At 37.6% G+C, this 15940-nt stretch overlaps 1 protein-coding gene across 5 annotated transcripts in view; it reads right to left on the bottom strand.

Annotated features, from left to right (window-relative positions):
* The window catches only part of ksr2 (kinase suppressor of ras 2), a 99906-nt gene that overhangs the window by 36692 nt on the left and 47274 nt on the right, over positions 1–15940 (bottom strand). For all 5 annotated transcript variants that reach the window (XM_088618482.1, XM_088618483.1, XM_088618486.1 and 2 more), the window contains one exon: positions 3937–4006. In XM_088618482.1, coding sequence (XP_088474608.1) covers positions 3937–4006 — 70 coding nt within the window. The remainder of the gene's footprint in view (positions 1–3936; positions 4007–15940) is intronic.

The raw sequence follows: 15940 nt of genomic DNA, 5'->3' as shown, positions 1-15940 counted from the left end.
ATCCAATCAAGAGAAATACAGCTCTGCTGAAGAAGTGTGTTAATCAAATTCAGGAATATATCATCAGATGTATTTCTCTTCCAGAGGATCACCAAAATACCAAACTACTGTATCATGTGCAGTTGTGTCCTCTTTCATTGACATCTTTCCTAATCCCACTACATCAGGTAGAAAATTATTTCTGCAATTTGACAAAGAGTGACCCAGAGTGAAGCATGTTTTAGCATTTTACAAAACATTATTTTCCAGTACATGGGCAGAAGATGATGTAAAAGTCAAAGATATAAAGTCAAAGAAAAAGAGATACCGAGCTGCGATTATATAAAACATAATGCAAATGTTAATAATTGTTATTAATATGTAAAATACAGCAGATGGGAGAAATAAAGAAACATAAAGCCATAGCTTTAGTATTATCCTCAGCAGATATCCTTTTTAAATATTTAACTCACTTGCTTTCAGCATGATAGTTCATATCTGGTTTACTATGTAATTTAATTCCAGTTTTATCCTTAAACAGCATGAACAGTCCAATCAAAGATATCTTATCATAATTTTGGAACAATCAGAAAGGCCAACTGCACAGGTTAACAAACAAAAGTAACAGTCTTTCAAAAGTATTTACCATCCACGTACAAACTCCATTACAAACACATTTAAACTGTGCTCAGCTATAAACAACATTCAGCACCTCAGTTCAAGAATGCCTGAGTGACAGCACAAGACTCTAGTGTATTTACCATCAGTCACCTAAATGCTATTAAAGGCCAGCAGGTAATAGAGAATGACAAATGTTGTTTGACAGAACAAAGTATCTTCATTAGACCCTCCATTTCACCTCATCGCAGTTATAACAAAATTTAATAGTCTTTATTTTTTTCCTCGGAAATGATATTAAAACAGATGACATGACAAAACTAAAGTGAACCAGACCACTTTTTCAACTTGCGCTTATTATTCTTCCCTGCTAGTCTGGTTTTTTATTCAGTACAATTTCATCCCAAAATGAAAAAGATATGTTTCTTTTGTAACAGCAAATGCAGTATGATGTGTGCAATGCAATCCATTAAACTTGTTCAACTTAAATGTCAATGGATTCCAAAAAGATTCAATAGCACTTGGGTGTAGTGACGTCATTATCATGGGGGTGCAATACAATAACATTATAAATGGACCCAAATTATCTGTGAACCATACTTATAAATTCTATTTTACCTAAGAATGAAGAGAAACATACAAGTATATAATTGTACCTCCCCTGGAAAACAGAATTTTCCCCAAATAAAGAAAAAATTGAACATAAGTACTATTAAAAGTACTGTACATATTCTATTTTATTTATTTGGTATAGTAGATTCGATACAGGGTCCACTGTCCTTTAACCTCACAGGCCTTCACCCCAGACACCCTCTTCATGTCCTCAGTCACCCCATCATGTGATCCCTCCTACTCCTACTCCATCTTCCCCTGCCCTCCTCGGCCTATCCATCACAGCTGACCAGGTCAGAAGGGTGTTGAGGAGACTCCATGCAGGGAAGGCAGCGGGTCCTGACGGTGTCAGCTCCAGGGTGCTAAAGATCTGTGCGGACCAACTGGGTTCAGTGCTGCAGTACATCTTCAACCTCAGCCTGAGATTAGAAAAGGTTCCAATGCTCTGGAAGACACTTTGCCTGGTGCCAGTACCCAAAAAGGGCACCCTAAAGTCTTGAATGACTACAGACCAGTGGCACTTACATCACACCTAATGAAAACTCTGGAAAGGCTTGTACTGGACAACCTCAGAACCCTGGTGAGTACAGCACTGGACCCCCTGCAGTTTGCCTACCGGTCACACCTGGGAGTGGAGGATGCAGTCATCTATCTGCTACACAGAGCTAACTCTCACCTGGAGAAGACGGGGAGCATTGTGAGAGTTATGTTCTTTGACTTCTCCAGTGCCTTTAACACCATCCATCCACCTTTACTGAGAGATAAGCTAAGGGCGGCGCAGGTGGACACTCCCCTGGTGTCCTGGATTATAGACTATCTGACCTGCAGGCCACAGTATGTATGGCTACAGAGCTGTGTGTCCGAACAGGTTGTTAGCAGTACTGGGGCTCCACAGGGGACTGTCCTTGCTCCATTCCTGTTCACCTTTTACACCTCTGACTTCAGGTACAACTCTGAGACATGTCATCTGCAGAAGTTTTCAGATGACTCTGCAATTGTGGGGTGTATTAGAGAGGGGAGGGAGGAGGAATATAGGAGCTTGATTACCAATTTTGTGGAGTGGTGTCATCTTAACCATCTTCAGCTTAACACCAGCAAGACCAAAGAAATGATCTTTGACTTTCGAAGGAATAAGTCTCCGCTGAACCCTGTTTCCATCCAGGGTGAGGACATAGAGGGCGTACATTCCTACAAGTACTTAGGGGTACACCTGGATGATAAGATGGAGTGGTCTGGTAACACTGATGCCCTGTACAAGAAAGGTCAGAGCCAACTCTATTTTCTTAGGAGACTCAGGTCCTTTGGTGTGTGTGGAACACTGCTACACATTTTTTATGAATCAGTGGTGGCGGCGGCCATCTTCTACGCTGTGGTGTGCTGGGGCAGCAGCATCATGACAAAAGATGCAAATAGGCTCAATAAACTCATCAAGAAGGCTGGCACTGTGCTGGGGATGAGCCTTGACCCCATGGAGGTGGTGGCTGAGAGGAGAATGCTGACCAAGCTCACAGCCATCATGAACAACACCTCTCATCCCCTTCATGGGACTGTTACTGGGCAGCGGAGCACATTTAACAACAGACTGCTCCAGCTACGGTGTTCAAGGGAACGTTTCCGCAGGTCTTTCCTCCCGGCGGCTGTCAGGGTGTATAACGTTGCCCTAGGCTAGGACTTTTAGCCCTTCATTTGCTCCTCTATGGACAGCATGTTTACTCCATTGTACTTTTTGGACAATCAGTCTGTATAAACCTATAAACATTTTGCACATATTTTATTGTTTTTACAGTGACTATGATCAGCACATTTTGCACACACCTATGTATGTATTTATTTTTATTTATCTTGTTTGTCTTTTGTTTTATAACTATTCTGATGTCTGTTTTGCTTGTCTTGGGCTGGACTGCTGTAACACATCAATTTCCCTACGGGGTTAATAAAGTATTATCTATCTATCTAGTATTCCTCACATTCATGATCTAACTTTTAAAATTTAATTTATCTATTGAAATATTTACTAGAGCACCATAGCATTTAAACTAATTGTAACAATATTACACTATAAATAAAATTTTATTCAACTGATCAATTAATCAATTTTTAATTTTAATCATAAACAGCATTGATCTGGAAAAATATACTATGAAAAATGCTGTACTCAATATTACTATTATAAGTATCCACACTCTTCATTTACTTTATCTTACTGAAGAAACAGTTAAACAGAGCATATATTTTATTTTCAGGGTAAAGATAAGACAATCTAAATGGACATCAAGCTAATAGAACAGCATTTTATATTTTCCAAAGAAAGAACAAAAATGTCCTTTTTGTCACCCTCAAGTCTGACCACAAACTGTTCCCTGAATTCTACAAAGGATGTAAGTGTTACAATTTAATGGGAATTACACATGTGATTATTAATACTGGCCAACAACTGAGGCAGCAGAACAGCCTCAATCCTCTACTTTCTGAACTGGATATCTGTGGGTGTAGGATGAAAGACTGTCAGCAGGCAACACACCTAAAGGGAAATTTACATATAGCATATTAGTGGAAAAAGAACCACGCTCTTTTCTCCACTGTAAAATACTTCAAAACTGTTCAAGTCCATTAAAGTCATTTGGAGTCACTGAACTGAGAATAGAGAAAAACAATGAACCCAAATTGTTAGCATTTAAATTTGCTGACATTCTGTGTGAGGAGAGCTCGTATTAGGTTGACTTTTACCTGTGTTTTATTGAATTTCCCAGATCTCTGCGGGGTATCTGTGGGGACCATCGAGGCACTGAAAGTGTGTCTGCAGAAAAGATAGTAAGGAAATCGTTAGATCAGAGAGAGGGAAGAGATTCTTTACCTATTTGAAGAAAATTACATGTCTTATTTTGAAATGCATTAGAAAAATTATTAGATTAGGCTCCAAATCATTCATACCCTGTCAGAAAAAGACTGATTTAGCAAATCATTATCAGGCATACATCCTTAATACATTAATGCCTGGATGATAAAATATATTTGTAAGTAAACAATGTTTAAATTGTGTTCATACTTTGTATGCTTTAAATAAATGCTGTAAATGTATTCGAATTGTTTACCAATCTTTACATGCTTTCCTCATTGTACTCCATTAATAATAATAATAATTCCTTAAACACTCCATTCAAAGTGCTTTACAGGTAATGGGGACTCCTCTCCACCATCACCAAAGTGCAGCATCCACCTGGATGATGTGATGGCAGCCATAGTGCGCCTGAACGCTCACCACACACCAGTTATCAGTAGGGAGGAGAACAGAGTGATGAAGCCAATTCATAAATAGTGATTATTAGGAGGCCATGATTGATTGGTAAAGGCCAGGGGGAAATTTGGCCAGGTCATCGGGTTAACACCCCTGCTCTTTTCTAGAGTTAATGACTGTTAATGACCACAGAGAGTCAGGACCTCGGCTTTATGTTTCATCCAAAGGACGGCACCTTTTTTTCACAGTGTAGTGTCCCGTTCTAGACCGGGTCATCAGTACCCACACAGACTGCAGGGTGAGCGCTCCTTACTGCCACCTCTAATACCCCTTCCAGCAGCAACCTTAGTTTTTTCCCAGGAGGTCTCCCGTCCAGGTACTGACCGGGCTCACACCTGCATAGCTTCAGAGGGCTGCCAGTTATGAGCTGCAGGATGATATGGCTGCTGGCATTATGCAACTCAGGCTATACCATTACCTCAGGCTCACTACTTTCTCCATTTTGCCATATGTATCCCACTCACAACCTTGTCCTTGCCTACCGCTGTCCTACCCAGCTTCAGTCCCTTCCACTAGATTTCCCATACCCCCTCACACCCTCTCCTTCCTCCTTCCTCCACAGAAATCGGTTTTACTCACTCTCTTACCACCTCTAGGGGCCTGCTCAAGACTGAGGAAGAACTGCTCAGAAAGAAGCTTCAACCAGTCCAATTATATTTAGTCTTCAATTACAGCTCAGCTCACAGTATGTGCTTGACTCTCAGGCTGGAGGTGTGATTTGCTTTTTGCTCCTGTTCCCCCTGGGCCTGGAATACATGCTACCTGACTCATGTCTTCATTGACTGTTAAATCGCCCTATTTCAATTGCTAACAGTCGCACCTGCATTGTGCTCCCAGCTTGTGCTAGCCTTAATTTTCAAAGCCTGCACTAAGCTCAATGTGCCAATGTGGTTAAAAGAAAGCACAAAAATCAATGTTCTTGACATGTAATCACAGAACATTTAAGGTATGAACTGAAGGAAGCAGATCACAAGTACAGACCTGGTGATATGGGGGACCTGAAGAGGTGCTGTATACAAGATACAGGATACACTTCTCAAGGTTATCAAAGCTGAAAGAGGTTTGACAAGTAACCTACTGTATAACTGGCATGCATCAGAACATCCAGTATTTCTCAAACATATATATATTTTGATAGGTATTCTGTTTATGTATACAATACAGATATTCTATTTATACTGTACATACAATATTGTAAGTAACACAAATCTTAAATTTAATTTATTGTTTTGATTACAAAAATAAGAAATACTGAACATACAGTACAACTGGCGTTTGATGAGCTTTAGTTGATTTTTAGTTGATAAATGAATTTAAGTTGATTTGCAATAGTACTGTAATTTACATTACATTCTCACGATATAATACCGTAGATCCTGACATATCCAAATGTATTAAATTATTAGATTTCTCCTAGGTTTTAGGCACAGTCAAAACTGAAATTGGTGTACTAAATCTCTCATACAGAAGCTGTTTTCAAGCAGCCACAAAATACTAAATTCCTGCTTTTCAGTTATAAAATATATATTCTTTTTGATATCTTACATTCAAGAAAAGAAGGGTCAGATGGTGATCAAAACCACTGCACAAGAATATTGCAGCTTCTTTAAATTACACCAGTATTAATGCTTATGACTGAATAGCAACAGACACAAAATCACATTAATATAAATGACGTGTGCCAATATAAGCAGAGTACACTTTGCATTACACATAATGGAACTCTCAGTGCTGTTCTGAAAAACAAACACTATTAGGAGTTCACCTTTCTCAGTGAAAATATTGTCAGTCAAGAGGGTTTACCACAAATAAAGACAGAAACATACTACGAGCATTTCAAAAGCATTTTTCTTTTTTTTAGATAAAGACTTTTGTTACACAGATGTGAAAAGGGTAGGCCAGAGTTTGATAGCCAGGGTGCAAGGACAAAGACCCCATGCAAAACATTACACTAGCCTCGGAGATGGAGGCTTGCACAAAGACCAAAATCAGTGCCCTGTACACCGAAATCAGGTGTTTGTGTGAAACCAGTAATCGCAGAGTGGGAGGTGATACACTAACTTCACAAACAACAGCCACTTTATGAAGCCAGTTAGTTGTTGGGCATTCATCACTCATGAATGAGGGGGAAAAATGCTGGTAGCCCAATGTTTCGGAGTCCTGAAGCAATATTGAGGAAATTTTGATAGTACAGCATTAATCTCAAGTGAAAGGAATCATTCAGTTCACAAGAGCCTGAGCTGTAGCAGTGGGAGGAAGCTAAGAAAATAGATATACATGACACACCACATTGCTCTCACAGCAAGTCAATATTTCATCATATCCTTATTAATACACACCTTTTTTACTTCAGTTGTAATATTTGTATGATTGTTTTGTTGTGCATGAGCATTCATTTCAAATACAAATAACAAATAATATTACATTGAACAACAATAATAATACATGTAAGTTTGTGTCTTCACTAGATATCCTTATCCATTGAATATAAATCATTACAAACACTTCATCACGCATTAAAATATAATTAGAGGTTGCAGTGAATGATTCATGTTGAAATTGTCTTATTACATACACAGAAACAATATTATACTAATAGTATGCACATTAACAGAATGAATTATTTAGTATTAACATAAAGGTAATGAATCTGAAACAGTGCTTATACCTTCAAATTAATGTCATTAATTGCAATAGAGAGTCTAGGGAAACCAGGATTTTAATGAAACTCCTCCCTGGTTAGGATATGCTCTTGCAGTTTTTAAATATTGTCCCAAGCTCTTGACCACTGGCTGCTAGTGCTGATGCTGAAATACTGTGCAACGTATGATTCCCAAATTTTATGCGTGATTATTGGGCACTAATATGTTTGGCACTGAATGCCACCAGACTTCCTGACTCTCCATTAGTTACTGGTAATAAAATTTGATAAAACCTTAAAAGGGCCTTGCTGAACACTAGCCCCATTATAATTATAATCTACTGTACAATTAATTGTTAAAGGCCTAGAATACAGCAGCAAAGGGATTTCTTGCAGTAGTTATTAAAGCTTGCTGGGTGTTGAGTGTGAATGGGGATCTCTTTAACCTTTGTTGACAAGATTATTTTAAATTAGATCGCAAGTGATTCCCCTAAAATTCTTTAGAATGGTCCTTTATTTTGTGTAGGTAGTGGCTATAAATCACATTTTGTAATAGCTGGGCTCTAATGGGATTTGACTCACTGTTTATGCAGAGCCATGATGTTACCTTGAAAATAGCTCCTCTTATGCACGATCTTCAAATGCACCACCACAAACTCTCACCAATATACATGATGCGACACCTTAAATTATTCATGTGGTTTATCACATCTATTAGTTTACCTCCCTTTAGAGCTCCATAGGTAAAGAAAACACTTGGAGGTTAATAGACCAAACAAACAAATTTTCACAGGCCTTTGTGTGTGTGTGTGTGGGGGGGTGCAACACAGAGCTCTCTGTATATTTACAGAGCAGATGCATAAAAGCTTTCTCTGAAGACATTTGTTCTCTGAATTTCCTTCTATCCATTTTCTAGCTGCTTTATCCAAGTTTAGGGTCGCAGGGGAGCCAGAGCCCAGGAATATACCCTGAATGGGACACAGGACACAAACTCCAGGCAGACAGTACCTCAGGTCTGAAACTGAACCCAGGGCCCAAGCACTGTGAGGCAGCAATGCTGATCACTGTGTTGTCTTCCCTGTCTTTCCACTTTGTTGGACTAAACTTACTCTGTGGTATGATTCCAGGTGACAACACATATTTTGTATGAGAAGGAGAATTTCTACATGAAATTAAATGAATAAAGTTGATTGACATTTCAGAAAACAGTAAAAACATACCTGTTTTGTCTGACAGATAATTTACAAGGTTCGGTCCAATTATAAGCAATGTTGTCCATAGGGAGACTGTATCACATGGCTACTTAACAAATAATGTTTTTTTAAAATAAATTGTAGTAAGTTATTTGAAACTACAGGGTGGAGTAAGGGATTTCATTATTCTCTTCCAATCCTCCACAAAATCGCATATTTCTTTTACACCATGCAATGCTCTCAAAAAAGAATAGCATGACTGACTGTTAATTGCTTTAATTAAGAAAAGAGATTGAAAGAAATTAGCAATACTTTTTAGCTGACAGACAAAAAGAATGTTCAAGCCCTATTAAGTTATTTTGTTTTCTCGCTAATTGAACCTATGACTAAGACCTCTGTTGTCCATTAGAGTATTTTGAATTTTAGACGAAGGTGGGTTGTTATCATCTTTTTGAGAGCACTTGAGCTGAGGAACAGTCCTTTGAGAAACCACACTTCCCATCTGCATTGTTTTCCTTTCTTGAGATATGCTCAATGACATTTTTAAATTCATACTCACAAAGCCATATCAGGTGACGTAACCAGTAGTGCATGATTTACTATTTATTTTCCCACAACCTTGCATTATTATTATGTGACACATAGCACCTAGCCTAACCCAAGCCCTCCAGTTTGTAGAGTTTCTATGGAAACGCACAGAATTCAGTCAGTCCCATCACTTTCTGCCTCTCATGAATCTTCAATGTGAGCAATTCGGTTACATCCAGTGCATGAACTATAATCATCCTGCAAATTAGATATTAGAAATATATAATCATGATAAAACAGAGAAAGAAGCATATAGTACTTCTGCCATGAATAGTGCGTATCTACAGCCTTGGCGAACCATTGCCCTTGTATAGGTACTTAATTGAGCATTATACTGTATTTGCAAGTACAAATTGTGTTTGTCTATGAAGACATTACTGGACACTCAATATACTATAAATGCTCTTTTGCTATTTCTAAGCATTTGTTGTCTGGCACTGAATGCGTTATTTTCTAGGATTATTCTTTTTATTTTGCTTAATTTTCTTAACTCATTTATTTTGCTAAATGAATTAAATTAATTCACAATATAAATAAAGCTACCATGCAAAAACATTGTTTGAACTGTAAGTGTAATCTCTAAAGAATTTTGAGTGTTTTCTAATATTTAGAACCCTCTTTCACAATAACATGACACTTTAAAAGTTAACACACTTAATGAATGCAACAGTCTGTTTGCTCAGAGTTCTTTGAAAATAGACACACTGTGCTTTTAACACGCCCAAACATAGAGGAATTCCAGGAGGATTTCCATATAAATAAAAAAATCATTTTGCATGATGTTTTCTAAAGCAATCCACCTTCCATTTTATTCAGGTTGGTAAATTTCAATATTACAGGCAAATCAAATTTTCTTGTCCCTGCATTCCAAGAGGAAAGGTTTTTTAAACCTTGAAGATTCAATCACATGTTGCTCAATATGACAGCACATTATATGGTTTGTGTATGTTTTCGCAACCATGAGGGAGCAAAAGCCAAATTATTTGCACAATCACAGTTATTACAGCGATGCATACGCAACTCAACTGGCAACACATCCTAATCAGCAAACCTATCATCAAGAGGCTTCTTTCTGCATAATGCCAAATTATCAGAAATAAATCTTTTAGCTAAAAGCCTGCTCTGACTGAATTCCACCTCCTGCTAACTTAAGACTATATCATGGCTGAATAGACCAGATTCAAAATTAACATATGGTAGCTGCAGCAAAAAATGAAGACAAAAGAGCATTTCTGCTAAAAGCAAGTTCAGTAGTTTGGTTAGATCCTAATAAATGAGATAGAGACAAAATATGTAGAGAGTATTTGGAGTGACTTGCCTAGCTGAGAGAATGGCAGCCTAGCTGTGAGGATAAGGATGTCCAAACCCTCCCTCACTATTGCGAGGAATAGTGATAGATTTCGTTTTAGTAATGTGCATGACTTCTGTGAAAAAGTCATGACCCACAACCCTATCTTCAAGCACGAAGACAAAAATCCTGACATAGCCTATAAATGTCTTTGAATTCTCCAGATCATGACTATGTTGGCATATTAAAATAAGACTGATGAACTAAAAGAAACCTACAGTAATCACAAACTTACAGTTTAGTCATCAGCAAAAATAAGCAACACTAATCCACTCTCTGCATCCAGTGGCTGCCGGTTCTTTCTCTCTCTGCCTTCCTTGCTCCATGATTAACACACCCCACTTGAAAGGGGCAAACAAACTTTCCGTGCGCCGGTGAAGTCGTCTCCTGCCTGCCGTTCGCTGAGCTGACGACAGAGATCCTAGTCTGTTGCACCGTTAATTTCAAAGCTACAGTTAACAACCTTCAGCTCGGTTTTGTACCACTCTCCTTTTCTTCCACACCAGAGCCCGTTGGATAGACCAATTTGCAAATAAACAAGTTTGTGAATGTTAAATTTGCCGAAGTCCCGACCCTGCTCTACTGACAATGGGCACAGAATGTGTTCCCCAGCGATGGCACTTGAAGACAATGCAGGTATCATTATTTGTCTATCATTCCAAACCTTTTTTCTCTTCTTCACCACGGGCAAATGACAGCTGAGGTCATTTGTCAACTTTCCTGACAACTTTCAACAATTAAACTTTAGTTCAGGATACACAACATAGACTGAAAACTCATTGCAATGTGAAACATACAGTAGGTAAAAAAACAATAAAAAGATACACTGAGCTCCAGAATACTGAAGATGCTTAAAGGTTAGAAGAGGAAAATCACAAAAGTTCCATCAATGTCTTTAATAAGACCAAATAACAATACAAGATGCTCCTGGCAACGCTGTTCACAAACAAATTAATTATGAAACTCAAAAAGGCAAACTAAAGAGGCTAAATAAGCTGTCCTTATTGTCTTTTACCCTTTTATTAACCAAGACTAAATACAAATTCACAGATTGATCAGATTTCATTTCTGTCTCCAAGTACACATGCTCTTTTAGATGGCACAGTATGATAGTTGCAAAGGAACAAGTAATAGGTTTATTCCATGCTGAAAAAAAGAAGAAAGAGAACACAACGTTTCGGCCGTGGAGCCTTCTTCAGGTGTGCAGTATGATAGTTTACGGCTTACACAGAAGTACTCAGTCTGGAAGAAAGGCCCATATATTCCCGAGGAATATCTAAGATGGATATTATGAATGTCATCTTATGTATCAAACTGTTCTTTTAACTATTACAAGAACTTCATGGGCGATTCTTCTGATAAAGGAGCTTCAGCAGGTTCTGTCACTATGGTAACCATACACCATAGGGTTTTTAATCTTTCTGAAATACAGAGACAAGTAATTTTGAAAAATCAGTAATCTTTGACACAAGAAATTAAACTGACTAGAATTTAAAGCACATAAGTATTTGTTTTCTGACTCGCCTCTCATAAAAAATAAACATCTGCTTTGGCCTTTACAAATGATCAATTTAATCACAATTTGAGTAAATGCCACATTACAGTGGTGGCTGGCACTGCCTGTCTCACAGTTTATGTGTTCTAGTTTTGATTCTGGATTGGGACCAGAACCTTCCTGTGTGCTTGTTTGTAGCAGTGTGTTTGTAAGTACTCTGCCGTGGGCATTCTGACCAGTATGTAGTCCTGCCTTGCATCCCATACTTCTGAGATGTAATCATGAGAATCTGCAGGCATAAATCCATATTTTATGAAACAAAGATTCCTTTGTTGTGATACTTTCTACTGTTGAATTTGGTTGATTTAACATCTAAGATGCTTAGTAGTTTCCTACTTTACACAAAAAGCCTTTTATAAGATTTACTGTTACAAATGAATCTTTCTGTCGACTAAGTACTGAAACATACACAATATTTTTGTGATAACACATTATTATTTATGTGAAGAGAGAGAATGTTATAAAAAAGCAGTCTCTTAAAAAACTGCGTAATAATGAAGTTAATCAATGTCCACTTATTAAAGAATATGAGATCAAAGGTCACAAAGATGTATTATGATAGCCAAGGAAAATTCCCAGGTTAATCATTTTCAATTTGTCTCAAATGCAGTTGTGTGTTTATTAAGACCTTTGGAATCTATATATTGGATCAAATCTCAATAACACGTATAAAATATAAGGCTTGGGTCAATAGTTGGGGGAGGTTTTCCAAACAATGAAACCTGTTTCTCAAAATTGCATTTCTGCAATGATTTTAACTCAAACATGTTTGCAAAAGCAATATATTTGTCCTAACTCACTTTTCGACTGCAAACAGTTGTTGGACTGTTTTCTATTAATACTTGCGCTAGATAAATCAGAAGCAGATTTTCTCCCTCACCACAAAACATTACTATAGTTTAGTGAGAGATGAAGATGCACCTCTACAATCCACTTAGTTGAAGTAAGACTTTACATGTGCACAAACCTTTTACTTTTTAAAGAAAAATAACATTAATGTTTGTTCAACATTTTTCTACATGCATAAAATGTCTTGCTCCTTTGGCAGTCTACTAGTCCTTGGAAGCAAAAAGAAAAAAAAAAATATTTAGACAAAATAGTTCAGAAAACCTTGATAATGCAGTCAGGTATCTTACTTGTTGTTTGATCTGACAGCTACACACAAAATGCAACAGGTGTTCTTCTGTCCTGAGGCTATCCAGCCACAACAGGTGCTCCAGTGTCTAAATCACAAAAGCAGGTATTTCTCATTGTCAGTGAAAATTTAGATTTAAACTATTCAAGGCCACCTGTACCGTGTTTCTGTCTCCCACTGCTGTGACTGAATTCAGTTTTGAAGTCAATCCCATCTAAACACAGAACTAAAAGATTGTGTTTAGTGGCAACAGACAAAAGGAAGTGCACTCGTTAGAAGATCAAGGGTGTTCTTCTGTGATATTAACAATGTATATTAATTGTAACGAATGTAAACAATGTAAATGAATCTCTAAAATAAATTAAGCCCAGACCAAATTAAGTGTTACCTTCAAATGAAAGAAATGTTAGATCTTGATGGCAAGAAGCTTTCTTCTTTCCAAAGGAAATCTATCAAATTGCAAATTATGATGGGGTTTGTAATTTGTAAGTGTAAAGATGGTATGGGGCTTAAATTACAAATATTAAAGGAAACTAAACACTTGGAAGGAATATTTCTAATACATAATGTAGTGTATGTTGGCTGAAATAAATACATAGGTAGGTGGAATCTATACATTTAATTGCATGTTGAATTACATAAAATACATACATAAAGTGTATATAAATACATATATGCACGTGAAATATATACATGAAATCTTTAAACAAATGATTCTACCAATACTAAATACTAAATGTTGTCTGTGTTATTACAAAATGTTGAGAGTAATGTTGTTTAAACACATCTGTTGCTTGATTTCAAACTTAGCCCAGGCAATCATCTTTAAAGAATGATGCGCGGTCCCCCTTTTGCACATTTTCACCCCGTTCATACTGACAGAGAGGTGCCAGATGAATACAATTTTTGAAAATGGGATTGTGAATGAAGTTAATCATAATCCCATGGCTTCAATGCATGTTAATCATGCGCTCGTTAAGCATCGTAGGCAGGGTAATGCAAATCAGAATCGATTCCAGACAGACATTTAAAATTGTTTATTGGGCCAAAAGGTTTAGTAGATTAAGGGTGTTGATGCCTTCCATGAACAGTCCAAGCAGAGACAAATTATACGCTTTGATGGGACAAACAGGGCTGGTAAATGCTGTTGTGAATCTGACTGGTACCCAAGAGAAAACTCCTGCAGTTCGGTAATGTTATTTAGAGTACTTACACTGCTGAATGAAATTATTCTGCTGCTGGTCTCTGTATCAACAAGAATTCATCTTAATCTCTATCTTCATAGTTTTCAACAGAAGGCTTTTCAACCACAGCATGTAAAAGTGCTCCTAAATGTAAAACAGTAACTACTAATACAACTCGGTAAGTAACATAAGTTACTAACGTAAACTCTTCCTTCACCCTAAAATGCATACGGGGGGGTTGCAGACTGGGGTAACACTTGACTTACAGGAGGATGTGTTTTACAGGCATTTCACAATACATAATTCTTCTCACTTTTAGGAAGAAGGTCTTTCACAAAGTTCGTGATTAGGTCACACCTACTTCTGCTTATAAATATCACCCTTCTTGTTTACTCGCTTGTGTTTGCTTTTTCATGTCCACCCTTAGAGAGTGGCTCGTCTCTCATTAAAGGGACCTGGGGGGTCAAAGAGCCTGATCCTAATGGTGGGTTGTCATTCGCCTCAGCCAAGTGAGTTACCCGGAAAAAACTCAATATGTGAATCATATTACAGTTATTTGCATTTAGGTGCTAATAGATGTGGGAATTGTATATGATTTATTAGGTCACCATGGAGGTGACTTAACATATAGGGAGTCTGATATTCCTTTGTTTAACATTCAGAAATATTTTTTTACATTGAGGGGCAATTTTCCATATTATGGATTGTACAATGCTTTGATAGTCTTACAGAGAGCTTTGCAGGAATTTCATTGACATCGCTAAATATATTCAGTGATGATTTCTTAATAAAGAAAGCTCAGACAGGCTTACTGCATGTAAATTAATATCAGTCTGCAAGGCTGGAATGTATCCTATTAAAAAGATGAAAATCAAGAAATAAATGGATTGACACAAGTTAATCAGCAAAGCCTCTTCTCAACAGAGATGGTTAAAAATTAGATTTTGCAAGTGCATTTCCACTCTCTTGTGCTTTTTTTCCCCGTATGCTTTTGCAAGTGTTATTGCTATCAAAACTTGGCTGCTTTCAATAAACAGCATCATTACCAACACACTCACATCCACGTGCGCGGTTCTGCTTCTTGTCTTGTGAAAGATTAATTGCAGAAGTCGCTCCCTGGTTTGATGGGGGGGACGTGTAGGGGAGAGGGGGGGAAGGGAGGAGGTTGGTGCATCCAAAACTGGAGTCATCACATGAATCCAGATGGTGAGATAAAAATACTGAGTCATTTAGAGTGTATTACTCCAGGTCTATGACATTCCACTGTTACTGAAGAATCAGTGACAGTATTTTAGTTTTGATACTGTCTCTATCATTCAGAGCCGGCTCACATCGCCTGCCATAGGAGCCTTGTTTTGTGAGAGGAAGATATGTTATTGTTTTCCGTAGTGTAGTAATAAGCTTATGCCAGACTAGCAGGTTGGACGCAGTGGCATGCTGCCACAGAAAATGATTAGAAATGCAAATGTGTACAAGTTTTCGCATACATCACAGCAAGTCATTCAGAAGAGTGAAGCATACATTCGGGAAACATGGTCCTATTTTTCCATTCACGTCAGTAGTCCACAAGGTCCAAGATAACATCTAACGTGTAACTTTGTGTTTTGACCTTTGCCCTTATTGAGACTGATGTACCCTTCAGAGCAGTGGTCTAAAACATACGGTTAGAAAACTTTAAAAATTCCTTCATCAGGGACTGTTTCCCAATAAAATTAACCCCCATGCTTGATATATACTGTTTTCCTAAAATTATTAGTTTTTTATTTTTAGTTTCCAGGGAAGAAAGCAGCAC

The sequence above is a fragment of the Lepisosteus platostomus genome, chromosome 24 (genome assembly GCF_059453375.1).
Source record: "Lepisosteus platostomus isolate fLepPlt1 chromosome 24, fLepPlt1.hap1, whole genome shotgun sequence".
Lineage (NCBI taxonomy): Eukaryota > Metazoa > Chordata > Actinopteri > Semionotiformes > Lepisosteidae > Lepisosteus > Lepisosteus platostomus.
The sequence above is the reverse complement of the archived record's forward strand: the minus strand, read 5'-3'. Positions and strand labels throughout refer to the sequence as shown.